The following is a 13,322-nucleotide window of genomic DNA, read 5'->3' as shown; positions in this document are numbered from 1 at the left end:
ACATCCCCACTCAGGGCTGTGAGGGTCACCTCCCCTCGGGGGTACGAGGGACATCTCCCCTCACGGGTGCAAGGGTCATCTCCCCTCAGGGCTGTGAGGGTCACCTCCCCTCAGGGGTGCAAGGGACATCCCCACTCAGGGCTGCGAGGGACATCTCCACGAGGGACATCTCCCTCAGAGGTAGGTGTGAGGGATATCTCTCCTCGGGGGCTGCCTGTGACTCCTCGGTAGGTGGGTGGTCGCCGCCGAGAATCGCACCCGCCAGCACGTGTGGCTACGGACCCGTGGGATCGCACCGGGATAACGGAAGTGACTCTTGCAAACGGGAGCGGGCATTAGGAGAGCTGGGCGCAGGCTGATGCGATGCTTACAGGGCGGGTTGCAGTGGTAAAAATGTGAGAAAGAACAATGAAAAGTGTTTTGGGCTCTTTTGAAGTGTTAGATAGAATGAGATGCTTTCTTAGTTCTGATTTCGTGTGTGGGGACCAGACAAGGAAAGAAGTTGGGCTGTTTTCATTCCCCAGATATAAACTTCACTGGAGAAGTGACGACGCTGAAGTCTCAGGACAGTAATCTTCCAAAATCCCCTTCCTATTATAGCAAGATTGAGGAATAAAGAAGAGTGTTTGCTCGTAGATGGTGGAGTAATCATAAAATTACACTTAAAATCTTCACCAATGTCTTACCAAACCGGTTCCCATTAAAACTGAATTCACAACAGAAAGCGAAACTCTTGATAACTAACTGCTGGGAAAAAAAATGTTTAATAGATTCAGACATAGTATAATTGAGACATTTGTACCATTTTCTCTAGAAATTATATGGCCTTATGATATATAGACTAAAAAAGACTACTGAAGTTATTAAGGCTTTGAGGAAGTTCCCTCTTTTTTATCTGTAGGTTTTATCAAAACAAAATGGGAAACTTGGGTTGTAAAAGCTGTTGAGAAACTTTGCCATAGGCATATGAGTGTGTCTTTTGAGATTAGAAAATCAAAGTTAACAATCCCTGAGATTCTAGTCTGCACCCTGGAGTGCTGAGTCCTTTCCCACCCTGATCCCATGACCTGGCATGAAAACAAGGCCAGAATAGTCCTGTGGTCTTAGAGAAGACCTCTGACTTGGTTTGTGGTTTATTATATATTCTGTGGTATAGGGAAGAGGAAAAATAAGAGCCTTTTCACAAATAGATTGGAACGGTGTGGATGTTTATGCAAATAAAATATGTTTTTTCTGTGCTTTCAATAATACAGGGTAATTTAAAAATATGTTATTTTAGCTATATGTATATAAAATTATATTTTTTAAAGGTCAGAATGTGGCTATCCCACTTTTTTTCAGCAGCCCCAAAGACTCCTCTTAAATAAATAAGGTACAAAATAGTTTTTAGAAGGTTGGTGTCTGGTTTAAAGATGCTCTGAATAGAGTCCATTTCTTCTGCTTGCAATAAATGGGGAAGCACAAGTCAGACTCTGAGCTGGTCAAGTAAGTGCCAGAAAGGTATGAGGCTGCCACTGGCTTCCCCGGTTATTGATCCTCTGCTAAAAAAGACCCTGGTCTCTGGAGATAACCATAGCCTGTTTCCCTGCAATGCCGTAGGTTACTGTGTCTATGCCATAGGAATAATTGTTTGCAGTAAAAAGGTGATTTGTAAAACAGTGGTGAATGGAGCCATGAGCTCTGCTTGTCTCCTCTGCAGCTTCAGAGCCCACCACCCATTGTGACCAGGTCCGTGTAGGAGAGGGACCTTGCAGGTGACGGGACGTTTCCACCACTTTCTGAAGCTGCGTGGTCGAGATGGGGAGGGCGGTGGGTGGGTGGCTGGGAGGGACGTGGCAGCGCCCAGCCGAGACTTAACAGATGCTGGCACGTCCATGCAGAGAAGAGCTGGCATCTTCCCTACCTTCCAGGAAAGTTAGCGTGCAGCCCCAGCGGGCAGCCCCTGGTGCTGCTGGGTGGGCAGCATGTCCTCCCCAGTCTGGCAGGAGGTTCTGGTGGGATGGGGGCACAGGGTGCCCTCCTGCCTGCAGGCAGGCTGCCTGTCACCTGCCAGCACCCTCTGGCTTGTGCTGGTAGCTTCGCGGCTGGCACTGGGGGCTGCCGTCTCACCAATGCCCCCCAGCTTTTGGGTGCTGCCAGCCCTGCCCCAGGCCCTTCTGCGTGGTGCCCGTGCCTGGGTGGCGGTGGCACGCCTGTCACAGTGCCACTGGGGCTGCGGGTGTCGGGGGGCTGCAGCGCTTCGGCCAAACCACAGCTCTGCAGCAGGGATGCCACGTGCTCAGGGGAGCTCTGAATTCAGCAGAAATTGAAGAAGGGGGAGGGAGGTAATGACAAACGCAGACCCCATGTTAGCTTGCTCACCAGCGGGCTCCTCGCCCTGACGGGGCTGAATCGCAGGCTGGTTGTGACCACTTTTTAAGTCAGATCAAATCATTTAAACCAAACTTCTGGATTGCTTGCAGAAAGGTATGTTGTTCTCAGTACAGCTGTCATCAGCAACACACATTTTGGTATGACTAATAGGTCTTTTTTGGGTGATGTCTATAAAAAAGGAAGCGGAAAGTGGTTAACGTGAGCGCGGGGCGATGTGCCCTGCCTGTGCTCGCCAGGCTGCCACAGGTGCCAGGACTTGGCCACACTCGGAGTCAGTAAAATTGTTGAAATCACAGCAAGGAGGACCTCATGAGACTTTCTTTTGCCTCAGTGCCCATGTACGAGCTGTGCTTCCCTGCTGGTGTGTGGGACGCAGGTAGGTCTGTGAGCCAACCCGGCCGGGGTCTGCACTTGAGGTGTCGCTGAAGCAGGAGAGAGACCTGGCTGCAGAAGTCATAGCTGCAGGGAGCTGGGAGGAAACCTTACTCGTTGCAAACAGCTAAATTAGTTGCACACACTGGATTAAATAAAGTAGATGCACACAGTATTGTCACTGCTCAATATCGATTTCATTTCCACAGCACTCAAGAGACACCTTGAATTCTCTAACATCTCTGCCTGGCACCGAGAAAGGCAAGTTCCTACTCTCTTTGCTTTTTCAGAAGAAGGGGTCTGTCCCGTTCCAGCTGACGGTCGCGCCCGCCCACTTGGTCCTGATTGCCATCTCCACAGACGGACGCCTCTTCTCCGGGCCGCTTGGGTCTTCACTTTGGTCCTCTTCCCAGTGATGTGAATGAGTGTCTGAAAAGGAAATGCAGTTAAAAAAAAAAAAGTCTAAAAATCCCAACCCCCCTCAAAAAAGTTTCCGAAAAGGTTAAAAGCAGAACTGGCTGGATTGCTGCAGGTGTGCTGCCCACCCTGCCCCAGGAGGGAGCTCGGGGCAGCGCTGACTCGGCCTCCCCTGTCTGGTGGGGGCTGCCCCCCTGCTGTGTGGGCCCCCATCTCAGGAAATTCAGGTGCTATAAATACAGCTCTCGACTCCTTGCAGGGTACATTTGCATAGTGTTTTCTGAACACATATGCACATCCTTTTCTGCGGCCATGCTGCCTGTCGTGACTGTGAATCTCGATTCACCCTTCTTTCCTGCAAATTCAGCCTTTAGTGTGATGTTTTCAAGTTTCTTACTTTACTTTAAATGCCGTAGTGAAAGGAGAGCGAGGTAAAGGGGCTGGGCATTCACAAAGTGAAGGTGAATGGTGCACAGTGGCACAGAGAAACAAGAAACTCGCATCCTAAGCATGGAGCCTGGTTTGCAACCCAATTGATACTACAAGGAGCAGTTCACTCCTCCCGGTGTGGATTTAAAACTTGAGGGGAATGAGGGCCATGGTGGCACCTGGCTGCTGGGCAGGAAAATACCGACTTAAGTCTAAGTTAGATGCTGAAAACAGGCTGTTAACCCATCCTGCATGCCAGCATCACTGCATTAGAAGTAGGTTTATGACAAATTTGGAATTAATCATGAAACGATTCTGCTTCCTGTTTTATTTAAACTTGGCACTTACAGGAACACTCTCTCCTGGGATTTGTCCCATGGGAGGGGTGGGTGTCTGTGGGTTTTCCTTCTCCTACTCGTTGTTCTAGGACACTTAGTCAGCAGAGCATTCATATTAGACTGATGGGGGCTTAACAGCAACGGAAGATGAAACACGGTTTTAAACAGGACATCCGTATCAAGTATTTAACACAGAAGCGCCAGCTGCATCTTGTGTCCTGAAAAACTGTCCCTTCCCCAATACAAGCTCTTTGGCCACATTGGGGAGTAGGGGAAGAAATGGCGAAGTCCTGAGTGGGCCCCGTGCTGGGACGAGACCGCGGGCTCTGCGCCCGGGGAGGTGAGCCCGGTGGCCGCCCCCACTGCGTGCTCCATGGGTGGGATGGACTCTGTCCCGCTAGTGGCTCAGCCGGCGCCTGCCACCGGAGCCCCCCTCACCCCCGGCACTGGAGGACGGCACGGTCTCGGCTTTGCCCGGTGCTGAGCACCCACCATCCCCAGGAGCCAGCTGGGGGCTGGGAGGGGCGGGGGGCACTGAACCGGAGTTTACGCAGGGACTCGGGAGTTATTACTTCTATAGAAAACACTCCTATAGCTCTTCCCAGCAATGGGCCGCCTGCTCGAGAGCATTACGCCTTCCACAATGGCTAGGGTCCTTTCAAAGCTGGGTTTTTATTCGTGTCTTTTTATGCTATTGTTCGGAGGTGGCTCCTTGCTTTCCGGAAAGGTTAGTAACATATACAGTGTACGTATGTATACATTAAATACAGAACATCGAACTGTAGTGTAAGTAGACCCACCTAGCTGTACACATACAGGGTTCTATGCATGGTCCGTATGCGACATCCATACCCCATTATCCTCCCCCGGCAAGCTGGGTGCGTACCTATCGTTAGATGGGCTGTCGTTGTCTGCTCCTGCTGCCCGTTGTAGAAGTACAGGTGGAAGACCCTCTCCCTTTTCCAGTCGGAGAGGAGCAGGCTGTCTGTCCCAAAGAGAACGCTGTGCCTGCCGGAGATGCCGCACAGCCAGACGGGCAGCCGGGGCGTCCGCAGCCGAGGGCTCACCTGGGCAGGGGGGGGTGAAGCCCGGCATTCAATGCCGTCCTTGTCCCCGAAGCCGTGGCGTCTGGCGTGCGGGTACGGCCCTCCCCGGCCACGGGGCCGTGCCAGCTCTCACCTGCCGCTCCGCCTGCCCCCTGCCCCAGCGCAGGTAGCCCACCGGGACCCGCTGCCGCCATGACTCGACGCCCGTGCCGCTGGGACCCGGCTCCTGGCCGCCATCGAGCTGGTGCGGGCTCGCTCGCCCCGTTAGGAGGAGGCTGAGCACGGCCTGCGGGGAAACGGCCCACGGTCATGCCAGCGGGGCAGCGGAACAACAGGCCTCTGCAAAATGGCAGCTGGCGTCCTGCTCCCAGCTCTGTCGTGCCTGTCGCGAGCAGAGGAATGCCAGACTACCTGTGGCTTTATTATTATTGTTATTATCATCATGGTCATCCATTTTGTAAATGGACAGTCACGATTAAAATTTGCAAAATATTCTTCTGTGGCCTTATGCTTTTTTTTCATTGGAGTAACAAGAGAGAATTTTTTCCTAAATCAAATGTAAGGATAGTAAAAGAAGAAAATATGAGAAATGAGGCCAATCTTACCTGTGTACAGGTGATGTTTCCAAAATTGAATTTTAACAGAGGAGTTGCTGCGCAGCCTAAATCTTCTTGGACCCTGTATGACCAAGCACAAAGTGTTACGGCAGCATCCGGATCGGTGCCTCAGGTGGTTGCTGTACATCCCTGTCTGATTAACAGCAAAGATGAGGAAATTCCAAAGACTCCTTTATTTCTCTTTGCTGTTGCCACAGTAGTGGTATCCTGACACAGCAGTTCTATGCTCAGATGGAGCTCTTGCACTTCAGATCTGTTCCCATTAAAATTCAAATTTGGGGTCAGATTCAAACCCCCTGCAGACGGAGCCGGGATCTCCCTCACTGCAGTTACTGCTGGAAGGCCTCCGTTGCACCCAGGTGTAGCCTGAACACAACTATTTGAAGTAGCGGTGCAATTTTTTTGCTAAATAGCTATCATAGTGTCACATTAGTATAAATCATGGTTTCTACTGGTATAAATATGCCTCTGTACGTTTCTAAAGCATCTTTACCCAAATCTAATTACATCAGGTTTAGAAAGACCGTTATCAGTCACCTCTGCCAGCACAGTCACACTGGCAGAATTCTTCTGTGTTTCAATAAACTTCTTGTGATTTTCCTGCTTAAGTTTAATTGACTGTGACAGTGACTATTGCCGTCAGTGGGATAACTCCTGGTTTTACACAGTGCGTTATTTTTGCGGTGTATGCAGAGGGTTTCTCTCCTCTCTGCTGCCCCTCCTTGCCTGCTCCTGGATGTGCAGGCAGATGCTCGGGGTGTACAATTATCTGTAGCCGTAAACCAGCCAGCTGCATCTGCCTCTTGGACAGCTGCTTCTCCACATTCGACTAAGAATGGACGTTTAAGTAAAACAAGGAAAAGACCGTTTCAGAAGGTGTAACTAAACTAGAGGAAAATGCTTAAAAAAAATGAAATATACCTTGCAAGTGTCCTAGAGAAAATTAAACTGTATAAAAGTAGGATCACTCCATGACTTCCTTCGCCTTTGAACTGGAACAAGAAATAAGTAATCACAGGGGAGGAATTATGGCAGGTATATGATGTTTAATTAAAACAATTCCTCTGCTTTAATACAACCTTAGGTTACTATGTTGAGCCAAATGAATAAGGTGTTATTCTGGGAAGGTTTTGTAACTAATATTGTTGAATAGGATCAGGTAGAAAAAAAACAGAAAGAAGAAATTTCCAGTCATTGGCTAAACTGGTTTTGTACACTTTTTTTTTTTCACAGATTTTTGCTAAAGTTGCAAGGAACCGTATTTTGTATTTGTGTAACGTACAAAATGCTGCTGCTGTTTACTCAGTGTTTGTGGACTGAGAGTGCTGCTATCGGTGGGTGAAGTCCCAGGGATTTTAATGGGAGCAGGATAGGAAAAGTTAAAACTGATCCATGCACTAACTGTATGTTAACAGTCTGAATGTCCTGCTGAAGGTGATACCATTGATCTCCATGAGGTCCACTTTTGAATGGGAAATAAGATGTAAACAAGCAAAAAAAACCCACCCCAGAATAAAGCAAATATCCCATACTTACACAGTTTATATGGTCAAAGATGAACTCCTGAGCTGCTGCTTTCTCAGAGAACTCAAACAGCTGGATCTGGCGGGCATGAGTGTAGGGGAAGATGTTGTAAAGGAGACATTAATTATATCAAAAAGCTGAGCTTTTTAATCCAGTGTTTCCTTTAGACAAATGAAAGAATAATGCAAGAGTCTACTCTGCCCCTTCCTAAACTGAGGAGTTCAGCGCTCTATACAAAGAGTTAGTGGAACAGCTTTACGTTAACTGCTTTCTCCTTTTTACGGGAGAAGAAAGATCAGCCTTTAATGAAAGGGAACGGCAGCCTCTGGGCTCACCTAAAGCCTCTGCGAGGAGGCAGAAGTGTCTTACAGGCTGCAGCTGGGACGTGGGTCTGAAGTGCTCACAATTTGTGATGTACCGTGAGTTAGGGAAGAGGTTTATGAGATTTGACGTTGCTTGCCTTGAGAAATTTCAGGCCAAACATGTCTTTAAACAAAATCCTGTTTGCAGAAGGCGTTTTCGTACTCACTCTTTCCGTGAAGTTGTCGGCTTTGTAGTCTTGGCTTGGCGTAATGTGGACACGTGCGGTGACGAGGCAGACCGCCGCTCTCCCACCTCCTCCTGCTGCCCACAGGGTGTCTGCCAGGGCCGCAGCCAGCGCCTCCCCTTGCTCCCGCCGGCTTATCCTGCACAGCCTGCAGTGCAGGAGACAGGGGCGAGGGTCCGTCCTCGGGGATGCTGAGAGACCCCAGCCGCGAGGCTGAACCTGAGTGTGAAACGCGCCCCTTCCCAGGGAGGGCTGGATCGGACCCCAGAGGTCCTGCCCTGCCTGGGGTACCGGTGGCCGGGAGGACCGTGCAGCCACAGGTGGGAACGCAAAGACCCGAGGGGATTTGTGGAGGAGGCAGCTGCGCGTCGAGCCGTGCCCATCGTCCTTCAACTTCCCACTCTTCGCCCGTCCCCGTCGCCACTGCTGGCGCGGACGTGCCTCCCGCGCACTGGGGGCGACGCGTCTGCCGCGGGGGCTTTCATCCTGGCTGGGGCTGCCGCGGGCGGGGGTGTCCCCGGCACCCGGGGCTGAGCTCTGCCTTCCCCTTCCCAAGGCTGCCCGCGGTGCGCTCGGCACCCGGGGCCGGCGTCGGCCGGCAGCCTGGCGAGCAGCCGCGCAGCGTCGACGCTGCCCACGTGCTGCCGCAGGCTGGGACCGCGGCACCGGGGAGCGGGACGAGGGAGCAAGCGCCGCCGTTACAAAACCAAACGTTTTGGTGGGAAAAAGCCTTGCCTGGGAGACAGACGAGGCTTTGCTCCTGCGTGCAAATTCCCACCTGTAGCTGCAAACCTGAACTTGGGTCTAGTTTGTTTGAACTTGGGGGCGGGTGCTAGTCTGTCTTAGTCCAAATAATGCAAGGAAAGAGTTTCCATATGTCCCATGGGAAGGCTCAGCTTCTTACCTTTCCAGGTGAGTATATTCTGTGTTTCTCACGAAAAGCAGGTATTTGATGATGTGTGCTTGTACAGCCATCAGAACGGTTCTTGTTCCCCCCTAGAAACAGAAAGACAACACTCCCCAGTGCTAAGGAGCCTGAACTAGCATGTCAGTCTCTGGGAAAGAGCAGCAATCCCTGGCCAGCATGAGCCATCCTGCTGTCAGTGTCAGGAGGGTAATTTTTCTTTTCTCTGTGGGAATTCAGATGGGCTGCTGACAGCTCCTGAGGCAAATGGAAAAGTAAATTGGAAAAGGTCTTATGTGCCTAAAACCAAGAAGCCTTTCTGTCAGAAAAGACTCCAGGGTGGCCCTGCCTGTGTGCTCCTGGGGAGGGGAGGTCCCGGGCAGGGGTCCCTCCCTTGCAGCGCTGCAGCCGCAGGGAAGGGCTCCGAGCTCCAGGTAGCACGTATGCCTAGAAGCACCATGGCTTATTTTTTCTCTCCTCTAGCCTCACAGCAAACGGACCAGGGTCTGGAGGCAGCGTGGGGCTGACGTGGGGCAGTGCACGAGGGTGACCATGCCTGCTCCCAGCCACGCTGGCTGCGCACATCAGGGCTGTCTTTCTCTCCGCAGCCGCAGAGCCTCTGAACCCAGAGAGTTTCACCTGCATTTGTAAAAAGCATTTTAGCCTCCTGGCGGGTTAAGGGTATCTGCAATTTTAAGTGTGTATTTTCTTCTTTTTGGGGGCTTCTGCTTTTTGGGGGCCAGTATTATAATGGTAAATAAGGAAGAAGAAAACCTCCCTCTTTCAGTAAATGAAAGTGTAAGTAAAGTCACCTGTTTGATTTCCAGGTGGGGCAGTAAGAAGTAGGTAACTCTAATTCCCCCCAAAACGAGGCAAGTACCACTTATTTGTGCCCACATACAGCAACCTGCTGCTTCTCTCTTGAGCCTTCACCTTGGAAGCATTTAATACCATGGTATTTAAAGTTTGTGTCTGCAGCGTGCTGCTGGATCAGGACAGTTCATCCCGCTTCCAGACACGTTTCAGCATCTCCACTGCGAGGGCAGCTGGAGCTTTGCTCAGGACAGCTAGGGAGTGTGGCTGCAGTTGGAAGCCCCTGTGGAGAAGGCTCAAGCAGCCGAGCAGCGGTGCAGAGCATACGGTACAGGCATGGGGTGCAGGTGAGCAGAGTGTGGAGTTCAGGCATGCGGAGTGTGGGGTACGGGCATGCAGAGCGTGAGGTGCAAGCACGGGGTGCATGTGTGCAGAGCGTAGGGTACAGACACGGGGTGCAGGCGTGCAGAGCGTGGGGTGCAGGTGTGCAGAGAGTGAGATGCAAGCATGGGGTGCAGGTGTGAAGCATGTGGGGTGCAGGCATGCAGAGTGTGGGGTGCAGGTGTGGGGTGCGGGCATGCAGCGTGCAGAATGCAGGCATGCAGAGCAGGCGTGTGCAGTGCTGAGGCACCCAGCGCTGGCTGCCAGCTCCTGCGAGTGTCCGAGACATTGAGGAGACGGTGCCAGCTGCTACGCTGCAACATTTACCTTTCCTGCCTCCAAAGCATAGGCCAGGTCAGAGTACGGCTCGCGAAACCTGAAGTACGCCCTTGTCCATTCACAGGTGAAGATGTGGAACACGCTTCCAAATAGCAGCTTTCGCAGGCTCTGTGGAGGAGGAGAAAGATGGGCTGGGTTCAGCTACCTTCACATCCCAGCGTCATCGAGGATCTTTAATGTCAGAGGGGCCTCAGGATACAGGTTCAGCATGTGTGCTCATGGCCAGAGCAGTGTAAAATCATCTACCGAGAAGCAGGCTCCATAATTTCAAAGCAAAGGTGATGTTTGCAGTTAATTCAGTCATTTACTTCACTCAGCATTCAACCACTCCTGTGAAGTACGGTTGCAGTGTGTAAATGATTTACATTTGGATACGCTACACCTTTTGGGGGAAGACCTGGGCAAGGCACTTGCTGTCACCAGCGACACATCTGGGGACAGAATTAAACATCTACGTTTGCCCGTGCAGCCCCCCTATATGGTGCCTGTGCAGCAGTGTCCGGGGCGGCTGGGCGCTGGTGGGAGGCGGAGGAGGGTTTGTCTGTGGCCTCCTCCTCGGAGGGCAGGCACGGCCATCGCTGAGCGTGTCCCGTGTCCAGGACCCGTCCAGGCACACTCAGCCAGCTCTCGGGTTGGCAGCTGAATTTAAAGAGAAAGGTAAAAAAAAAATCATGTGGCTTCCCCCTAAAATAGAGATGCTTGCAGTCTCTAACTGTGTCAGTGAGTTTCATTTAGGGTAACTTTTAACACAAGCACGTGGCTGGGAGGGCAGGCGGGTGCTGTTCACCAGGGTGGCTGCGGGGGTGATGGCCCCGGCTGCCCCCCTCCCTCTCTCACTGGGTGCTGTGAGGGACCTGCCTGGGTGCTGGTGGTCGGTGGGGTGAACCTGCCTCCTGGCCTCACCCCCCACCACCCCCAGTCTGTGGACGCTGCCTGGGCCCCCCTGGAACATTTTTCCTAATTATTTTTAATTTTGGTGAATGACGTATTCGCTGAGCAAAGTAAACCAAACAGACATCATGGTTCTTCCCGTTAAAAATTGCTTTGCCTCCGATGTGGGTGATTTGTGCAAGGGGGTCATGAACCGGAGAAGGCGGATTCACGTGAAGCTGACGGTAAGCGTGGCTATGTATCTAAAATCTTTTCAGGACTTTTCAGGACCTTTTTGGATGCGTGTTCAGTAGTGCAGCCCTGTCCAGGCTTTCACCTCCAGTATCAAGCCCTTGAGGTTTTCATTAAGTTTGTGCTGAAGTGCCAGGGGACTGGTTTGGTGTGGGAGGTCATGGGCAGTAAGGCCGGCACGAGCCCGTTCTGCCATCACCTGCAGATGCCGAGCCTCTGGTGAAGGCTCTTCGTAGGGGCAGCAGGCTCCCCTCACTAGTGCTCTCCGAACCAGGTATTTGGGGGAGAGAGCAATACCTTGCTGATCTCCCAAACTTCTGCCTCCTGTTCTGAGGCTATTCCCTAGGAAAGCACCGAAGAGCAGGGAAACATTACGCTTTGTCATTTGACCTGTTATCTAATGAGAATTATATCAGTTTTAAGGTTGTGTTGCAACCATGTTCTTTAAAAGTCTCATAAATAAATCATTGCGATTATGTCCTTCTGTTACAGCTAACAGCAGGCTGCAGCCTTCAGCCCAGCAATGCTCTGAGCCTCCCGCAACGCCACGTAAGGTTCCCGAGTTTCTTTCTTTTAACGAGATTCAATTACAGCTCATGCTTAATTCAGCAGGCCTGCTCACCGTTGCCATTTCCAAGGAGATGGGCTGGCCGCCCCTGTCTGGAGGGACCAGGAGGGCTCTGGGGACGGCGCAGGGGGGGTGAGACGGCCGCGGCCCCGCGGGCTCTCCAGCTCCGGGTGCTCCATCGCCAGCGCTGCCCTGGCCTCGCTGGACAGAGAGACGAGCGGATGGTGCATCATCCCACGCTGCTGCCTCGCGTGTGCCCAAAGTTAACCCCCCCCCCCCCCCCGCCATATTCCCAGTGGAGTGGGCACAACGACCCGGCAATGAGCTTAGAGAGGGGCAGGGGAGGCAGGAGATGTGCTGCCAGGAGCACTGGTGTGTTTGACTCCCAGCTTTTTTCCGGTCGTTACAGATACGACCCTACAAGCTAATGATTGTAACAAAGTAATGTTGTGTTTGTCTGAATTACAGGGAATAAACTTCAGTGCTTTCCAACCAAAAGACACAGCAGGTTTTCCAAATACTTGTATTTAAGAGACCTTAACTTGTTTTTTTTTCCCGTGTTCTAAAGCTGACCATGAAAACTGTAACTTTCAGACAGAAAGCTTAATTTATGTTGGACTACTCTGCCACTTTGATTTAGATCAGGAAGGCATTCCTTTAAAATACCTGAAGAAAATGCATGTTTCTTAAAGGAGGACCATAAGAAATAAATCTCCATAAACTGTCCGCTGTGCTGCACATATAGATGTGCAATTTCCTCAACATGCTAACCTGGTGGAACAGTTGCAAAAACCAGTAGACAAATACAAAATGTTACCTTTTAGACAAACAGTTACCTGATGAGTTGTATTACTGATTTCCAAACTGAAAAGGGAAAATAAAATACAAATTAAAAAAAAACCACAACAGAGGCATTGCTAACATATGAAGAAACAGGAGACCAGCCAGAAAAGAACCCCAAAAGAAAGGAAGAGTAAAAGCTGTAGTACTTGCATTTCTGAGTATGTGAAGACCTTTCTCACATAAGTATTGTAATAAAACATAACTTAAAAAATGATACTAAAAAAACCCACCTGGAATTGAAAACACGTGATAATGAAGCAGAATAAAAATCTTACCCATGGAAACTAAAAATCTCTCTCCATTTATTTAGATCTGAAATTTTGCTGGCGATCTGCTCTAGCTCTGCCTGTGGCACGGTGTGCTCAGCCTCCCGGTCACCCATCCTCGCCGCCTGCGCTCCGGCCGATCCTGAGGGATGCGGGCACTGGGACTGCTCGGGGTGGCTCCCCCCAGACCCGTGGCTCTGTGAGGCATCCGAATCCCCTCTGCCTGTCACCTCCCAGGGCTCACTGTCAGCTCCCACTGCCACGCCGTGATTAAATTTTCATCAGACCCAGTCATAGTCTGTGTTTTTCTGTTCGCTGTATAAGGGGCATGAATGTTTAATGCCAGACACGGAGCTATATAAAGCTGACCACAGCTGCGTGCCCGCACTGTAAGGGCTGGCTCCAGGCTCGGTGCAGGAGCAG

General features: G+C 51.2%; 1 protein-coding gene across 1 annotated transcript; it reads right to left on the bottom strand.

Moving 5' to 3' along the window:
• Nucleotides 1-1,854: 1,854 nt before the first annotated feature.
• MINDY4B (MINDY family member 4B) lies at nucleotides 1,855-13,127 on the bottom strand. Its single transcript, XM_049803779.1, has 12 exons — nucleotides 12,909-13,127; nucleotides 12,627-12,654; nucleotides 11,845-11,991; nucleotides 10,089-10,208; nucleotides 8,568-8,659; nucleotides 7,646-7,811; nucleotides 7,129-7,194; nucleotides 6,514-6,584; nucleotides 5,581-5,653; nucleotides 5,109-5,261; nucleotides 4,816-4,996; nucleotides 1,855-3,174 (listed from the first exon to the last, which is right to left on the bottom strand). Exons 1-12 carry the CDS (start codon nucleotides 13,013-13,015, stop codon nucleotides 3,032-3,034), a joined length of 1,347 nt encoding a protein of 448 aa, XP_049659736.1. The 5' UTR covers nucleotides 13,016-13,127; the 3' UTR covers nucleotides 1,855-3,031.
• Between the last annotated feature and the right edge of the window lie 195 nt (nucleotides 13,128-13,322).

The sequence above is a fragment of the Accipiter gentilis genome, chromosome 6 (assembly GCF_929443795.1).
Source record: "Accipiter gentilis chromosome 6, bAccGen1.1, whole genome shotgun sequence".
Lineage (NCBI taxonomy): Eukaryota > Metazoa > Chordata > Aves > Accipitriformes > Accipitridae > Astur > Astur gentilis.
Note: the sequence above shows the minus strand (reverse complement) of the source record. Positions and strands in the feature narration are given on the sequence as shown.